Here is a 7,805-nt window from a genome sequence, read left to right on the forward strand (position 1 = left end):
CCTTGGTGGGCCAGTCTATGCTGAGAGTTACCATGGGGGATGAGTTTTAACCCCATCGGACATCTTTAGCATCACCATCTGCAGTGGGAAAATGTTAATTAGCCAGAACATTCTAGAACGAGTACTTACCATTTGCAATAAAGAGTTACTACCTTCTTAACTCTTAAGCTATGAAAAAAATGACAAGGTGGTAAGGCACTTTGAGAGTCCACTCCTTTCTTCCCAAACTGAAACAATATTTTATCACCACTTTTTCCCCTGAAATCACCCATTCAGAATGCCACCAGCCCCCCTCCCCCTATTGCATTGAAATCTGAGCAAATAGAAATCTTGAATAAGTAGTTCCCTTTGGAGTTCTTGGGAGCAAGCAGGATTAAGGGCAGACTGTAATTATCATTACTCTTCCCATGTATTTGGGTCCCAAATGGGGAAGAAGATGAGCAGAGAAATTCTCTGACTTAACACAAAAGCCTTTCTCAATTTAACTTTTGGAGACTTTGGTTGACATTTCAGAAAGAAAAATATAATTTCTAACTAATTCCATCTTCGTTCTCTGACCGGCAATCCTCTCAACAAAAGGATTTTATTCTTTTTTTTTTTTTTTTAAGATTGTATTTATTCATGAGAGACACAGAAAGAGAGAGACAGAGACACAAGCAGAGGGAGAAGCAGGCTCCTCACAGGGAGCCTGATGCGGAACTCGGTCCCTGGACTGGGATCATGCTCTGAGCCAAAGGCAGACGCTCAACTGCTGAGCCACCCAGGCATCCCAAAAGGATTTTATTCTTAAAAATGAAAATTGGGATAAACATATGAAGGAAGGAAATGATGTGCTGGTGGAAATGAGATAAGTAGATAAATTAATCTAATATGCCTTCCTTAAAAGTTGAAATTCAAGGGGTTCAAAAATGAAATTTAGAAAATATTTTTTAGGGGTGCCTGGGTGGCTCAGTTGGTTAGTTTGACTCTTCATCTCAGCTTAGGTCTTGATCTCAGGGTTGTGAGTTCAAGCCCTGCGTTGGGCTCCATGCTGGTTGTGGAGCGCAATCAATGAATCAATCAAATTATTTTCTGTTGTATGAGAGCTAAAATGTTCTTATATTTTTTTTTTTTAATTTTTATTTATTTAGGATAGTCACAGAGAGAGAGAGAGAGGCAGAGATACAGGCAGAGGGAGAAGCAGGCTCCATGCACCGGGAGCCTGACGTGGGATTCGATCCCGGGTCTCCAGGATCGCGCCCTGGGCCAAAGGCAGGCGCCAAACCGCTGCGCCACCCAGGGATCCCTTATAATTTTTTTTTTTTTTTAATTAAAATGTTCTTATATTGAACAGAGATTCAAAGTAGATGGGATTGATACCTAAAGGTCTACAGATTTTCCCTGAGCTTTGGGTCCTTGGTATTTGAGTTTTTTTCTCAATTTCTATCTTATAAAAATTGCATTTTGACTCCCAGGGTAACAAATGATGCCCGAGAAAATGAAATGGATGAAAACCTGGAGCAGGTGAGCGGTATCATTGGAAACCTCCGTCACATGGCCCTGGATATGGGCAATGAGATTGATACACAGAACCGCCAGATCGACAGGATCATGGAGAAGGTGAGCTTGTGGCAGTGAGCGAGCTTCCATTGTTCATTACTTCCGAAATACCACTGAGGAAAGATGAAGGGCATAAGCCCCTCAAACTGTGATATTGGATTCAGGCACATGGGATAGATGGAAATGTCCCCCTTCATTTCGCAAGACAAAAGTTCACCAACATAAGTAAATAAGAGGGTAGAATTTAATCTATCAGATATTCCTCAGAGGCACCTCTATTTCGGGTATTGTGCTAGGCACCAAAGGACATGAAGATGAGAAAGACATTATCCCCACTGCTAAGAAACTCACAGCCTATGGGGAGCAGTGAGCCTCCAGATGAATTTACTACCACACAAAATATAATTTGCCGAGAGTGCCACACATAAAATGCTAAGTAGGGTTAGATGAGGAAAGATCTAAGTGATAGGAAAGGGATAGAAAAAGATTTTCCTTAAGTGATAGGAAAATCTCCCAAAAAGTCAAATTGAGTCTCAAAGTTTAGTTAGGAGCTTGTCAAGAGATGATGTAGGAATAGAATCAGGAAATAGGGGAAAGAACACTTATTTTAGTTTAACCAGAAGATGAATATGAGCTTTGATTTATAAATGCCAAAGCTTTAATAATAGTTCAAAAAGGCCCAGATTCCATTTCCAGTTCAACAGTTCACATGTCCAGATCTCAAAATAGAAAGCATAATCTGATGAAGTTGAGTTCACACAAGGACACCAGATGTGGCTCTAAGACTGAACCCCCTGGTGTCAACAAGAAGCATAAAGAAAAATGAAGAGAATAGAATGGGAAGGGAATGGTTTTAGGGGCTTGAGATTGGAAGGAAACAGAAAGAAACACCAGATACCTTTTATAAGAAGATTTGGGGCACCAAAACCTGATATTCCACCCTACACAAATCTGAAATACTGTCTATGATCTTGTATTCTGCTTCCTTCCCAATCAGTAGAGTCCTGAATATTGCTTATAATCTCATAAGATGTCAAAATGCCAACAGGAAGAAATAGGTACATTACAGGCTTAATGGTAATGGTGCATCTGTAACCAATGGTTACATTGGTTATTTACTGGGAGATGCTGAATTTTTCAAGATGAAATCCTGAGTTTCTTTTGAACGATTCATTCCACTTTGGTGAGCAGAGAAGGATGCTTTGAAAATAAGGCTAAATACTGAGTTTCTTGGTACTCAGACATCCTCCACTGACTTGAAAAAGGAAGGAGTTGACATCAAGGGAACGCTTGGCCCTGTTGCGCTCTATGTGCTCCATATTAAAAATATCTCATCACGTAATATTTTCCCTGATCAATGTTGAGTTACACAGATGTCACTATTGGCTGGCAAAAAGCTTGTGCTTTGCTTACTTTTACAAGTCATGACACTCTTACCATTGTTAAGAGCCTTTGATATGCCAAGGCTTTTAAAGCTGCACAAATCAATAGATTTTAGAATAATATTGAGAGTTTCAAAAAGCGCTGGAGCTGACACAAACTGACCTAACCCGTTATGGCCCAGAAGAATGAACTAAGAAATAATTGCCGAACCACCTTCCATCAGGAAAATTGTTTGAAAAAAACAGAAGTACTCATTTTCTGTCAATGGACCCAATTTACTCACAGATGTGGGGAGATAATGTATCTCTAACTCAATTAGAGTTCCAGAAGGAGTACTTTTACTAAGAGAGGGGTCAAATCTTTATTGATAGAGTTGGACTTCCAGCAAGAAAAAGAGTTCCTGGAAAGGCAAGTGGCATCTTAATTCTACCACTTTGCATTTCTAGTTCCCTTCTCTAGGGAAAACCTTTCATTTTGGGCCCAATTTACTACAAGGGCAAAGACATAAGCAGCTATGAATTATAATTGGAAATCAGGCAAGTGGATGGGAAATAACCGTTATGGTTTGTATCATTCTCTAAGTGCTGGATTGTTTAAGAAGTGAGAGAGGGGTCTTTTTGCCTTTGAATAACTAGCCTTTGTCTTACCCTCCAAATCACAATCTGAACATGACTCGATAGAGTCTATTTCAACCCAGTATCGCTACAAATGATACATGTTATATAAACTACACATTTTTTTTAAATAGATTTTTACCCTCTCACGAAAGTTGTCACTTCTGCTAATAGGAAACAGAATACAAAGATCTCTTGCGTATCTAAGAGTAAATTAAACTCACACTCTAAGAATAAGAATCTTGGGGCACCTGGATAGCTCAGTTGTTCGAAGTCTAACTCTTGGTTTTAGCTCAGGTCATGATCTCAGGGTCATGGGATGGAGCCCCCTGTCTGGCATATGAACAGAATGAACACAAAGGCATTCTCCAAATACCAGAGAGACATCTAAAAGGAGATTACCTCAGGATTCTTCCTAAAAGATGCTATTTCTGTTATATAATAAAGATGTAGTACCTTTTGCATAAGGTATATAGGTTTGAATTTTGATACGCTTCAGAGAAAATTTAGGTGGAAATCACAGATCTTCAGTGAATGTAGGTCTGTTCTGGATCCTTTGACAATGTCCAAAGATTAACCTCTATTTCAAAATTTCTCCTTCTACAACCAGATGAAGGCTCACCAGTGCATTCTTAAGGCAAGAGTTTCCAGAATGCTTGCCTCCAGAAATGCCATCCATTTTTAAATTAATGATTTTCCTCATTTGAGCTTTTCTTAGTATTTAGTCTGGAAAAATAGCATCATTTAATCTACATTTCACATTGGTCTGAGCTTATAATGCTCTTTGCACCAAAATGTCATTATTTCTAATAGGATTTGTAGCTAAAGGGGGAAGATTTAAGAGCCAAGTAAAATTGGAGAGAATACCTGTTTTCCAAATCAGGAACCTAAGGTCCAAAATATGAGTCTATAGATCAAAACAATCAAGGAAAATTAATGCCCTATGTTAACTTGTTTTCAAAGTCAACTTTTGATTATCCAAACAGATGGTAGGAAATCGTTGCCAGATAATTCAGAATTTTGAATAATCTAGCAATATTTCTATTTTAACTTAGCAAATTTCTAGTTGAATATAAATAACTTTAAATATGCTTGGAATTCACAATTAAACTAAATAAAGAAGATCCAATTCGGTGGAGATTGGAAAGCACCAAGCACCATAGTAAATGCAAAATCAGTAATCACTGAACAAATACTGGTTGATAGAAAAGCAATTCAGTTTCCCTACACTGCCTCTCAGCTTTGTGTTCCTCTTTCCAGGCTGGAGAGGGACAGACACCATTACCAACCGTGATAGGACAAAACAATAGCCTGAACAGAATCTTCATCTTTGCCTCTGCTTGCTCACTCATACCTTTTTCAGTGGTATTGGGAATAGTTCATTTTCTGGGGTTTAAAAGTCTGTCCTGGTAGCAACTCTTGGTTTCATGCTGCATGTATAGCAAAAGGTAACTGAAGCAGTGAAGTCAGTCAAGGTACAGAATTATGGTAAAGTGCTCTTGTTCAAACAAGCCAATGATAAGGGGCACCTGGCTAGCTCAGTGAGTAGAGCACATGGCTCTTGATCTTGGGATCATGAGTTCAAGCCCCATATTGGGTGTGGAGCCTACTTAAAAAAAAATACAAGCCAACTGTCAAACTCATAGGAGTGAGTCTTCGTAAATGGGGCTAAAAGTTACTAAACATCCTGAAAACAAGTCAAGTTTTCACCCAATAACAATAATTGTAAGATAGAATATATTGAACACTTAATCTTTGCAAAAAATTATTCAAAGCACATTATATGTACAAACTCATTTCATTTTCACAACAGACCTAAGTACTACAATAATGATTAACATAGTGATTACTAGTGTGGACTCTAGCTCCAGGCTGCCTGGTTTCCTCATTTGGAAAAAGGAATTAATAATAGTATATACTTCATAGTTATATCAATCTTGATGTCAAGGTTGAATGAACAGGATATAGACACTCATGCTTGTTAGCAGGATTCTTTTTTGCCCCAGCTTATAGACAAGAAAGCTGAGGCCCCAAGATTAAGTAAGGGGCCTGAAGTGACTCTGCTAATAAGTTAGCCATGATCTGAACCCAGCTGTTTAAGTGGTGCTAATTCAACTCAATCCTGCAGATGTGAATGCCATCCATAGACATCACTGGGTGCTATTCCAATAGAGAAAGATAAATGAGGTAACCCTGTCCTCAAAAGGGTGCTCTCTGGTAAGGTAAGGCAGTCATGGGAACCAAGCTTCTATGATCATGTCCAAGTAGAGCCACAAGCAATTATTCTGGGATGACAAAAGAAGAAAGGGTCAGTTCTGACAGGAGAAGTTTCAAGATGCCTTCCCTCAAGAAGGGGGCAATTGAAGAGACCCAGAAGAAAGAATGGAATGTCAAAAGGCAACCTGAATTCTGTTTTCTTTCTCCTTTTTTCTAGGCTGATTCCAACAAAACCAGAATTGATGAGGCCAACCAACGTGCAACAAAAATGCTGGGGAGTGGTTAAATGTGCCCACCTGTGTTCTCTTCCAAATGCTGTTGGGCAAGATAGCACCTTCATGCTTTTCTCATTGTATTACCTAGTAGGTCTGCACACATACACATATCAGTCCACCCCCATTGTGAATGTTGTCTTGTGTCGTTCATCAGCTTCCCCAAAATATTATGTGTCTTTTGTTCTTTCTGAGTCTCTTTCTTTCCAAAGGTTGTATATAGTAGTCATTTAGTGGCTCTGACTCCCTACATAAGATGTCTTGGGTTTATTTTTCCTTTTCTCTCCTCAGTGGTGTTTGCTGAATGACAACAATTTAGGAATGCTCAATGTGCTGTTGATTCTTTCAATACACAGTATTGTTCTTGTAAAACTGTGACATTCCACAGAGCTACTGTCACTATACTTTCTTTGGGTGTCAGGCTCTGAAACTCTCAAAATTTGCTGTCCTTGGTTCCTCATGGCTGTCATCTGTCTTTATGATTTCATAATTAGACAATGTGGAATTACATTACAGGCATTGCACTAAAAGTGATGTGATTTATGCATTTATGCATGAGAACTAAATAGATTTTTAGATTCCTACGTAAACAAAATCTTTCCATGACAGTAGCATACTGATGAGAAAACACACACACACAACAACAGAAACAACAAAACAACAACAAAGCATGCTCAGTATTGAGACACTGTCAAGATTAAGTTATACCAGCAAAACTGAAGTAGTATCACTTTCTTTCTGTCAATATATAGACTTATTAATCATAATCATCCTTTTTTTAAAAAATGAATTTTAAAAAAGATGGATTTGACACACTCACCATTTAATCATTTCCAGCAAAATATACGTTTGGCTGAACTATGTCAAATGAATGTAATATAGGATTTATTTGCTGCTTTTGAAGGCTATGTTTTGGAGAAAGCAATCTTGCTGTGAAACAGTGTGAAGATGTAAATTTTATAAGGCTGACTCTTATTAATCACCATATCCCCCTGTGGTTTGTTATCAGTACAATTCTCTGTTGCTTAATCTAGAGCTATGCACACCAAATTGCTGAGATATTTAGTAGCTGATAAAGAAATCTTTAAAAAATAATATAAATGAATGAAATATAGATAAACTGTGAGATAAATATCATTACAGCATGTAATATTAAATTCCTCCTGTCTCCTCTGTCGGTTTGTGAAGTGATTGACATTTTGTAGCTAGTTTAAAAATTATTAAAAATTATAGATCCCAGATGTCTGCTTTAATTTCTTCATGGACTCCATCTGACTTTGCACTCACGTGAGAAGAGGAACCCTGGCCACTCCATCCCATTGCTTCTCAGAAGCCAGTCTGTGTGCTGAGAACATTGTGTGGAGAAAACAAAGATATCCCTTTTAGACACGATTCCTCCAGCAGGTGACACTTCACTTGATTTTTATCATCTGTTTCAGAAATACTTGTGTGTGGATTCAGTGTTAGCTACGGGAGAAAATAGAGTTTCCAGAAGATGGAAAAACATCTATGGAAAAAAATCTTTGGTACTCTGACTTGATCCTACATAGATTTAGGTATATCAGGTATCAATCAACTCTTCCTTCCTCTCCCCAGTCCAATCCCACCACCAAAAGTGAACCCTCCACAACCATACCACTGCTACCTCCACTTTTTAAAAATTTTTTATTAGCGTTATTGATATACTCTACAATCCATCCATTTAAAGTATATAATTCAGTAGTCTTTAGTATATTCAGAGTTGTACAATCTAACTTTAGAATATGTCTGTCACCCCAAA

General features: G+C 38.2%; 1 protein-coding gene across 2 annotated transcripts in view; it reads left to right on the forward strand.

Moving 5' to 3' along the window:
* The window catches only part of SNAP25 (synaptosome associated protein 25), an 80,778-nt gene extending 73,514 nt beyond the window's left edge, over positions 1 to 7,264 (forward strand). For both annotated transcript variants that reach the window (XM_041733350.1, XM_041733348.1), the window contains exons 7-8: positions 1,455 to 1,599; positions 5,971 to 7,264. In XM_041733350.1, the coding sequence (XP_041589284.1) occupies positions 1,455 to 1,599; positions 5,971 to 6,039 (214 nt within the window). In that variant the 3' untranslated portion in view covers positions 6,040 to 7,264. The remainder of the gene's footprint in view (positions 1 to 1,454; positions 1,600 to 5,970) is intronic.
* Positions 7,265 to 7,805: the final 541 nt, after the last annotated feature.

This window comes from Vulpes lagopus, chromosome 18 (assembly GCF_018345385.1).
Source record: "Vulpes lagopus strain Blue_001 chromosome 18, ASM1834538v1, whole genome shotgun sequence".
Lineage (NCBI taxonomy): Eukaryota > Metazoa > Chordata > Mammalia > Carnivora > Canidae > Vulpes > Vulpes lagopus.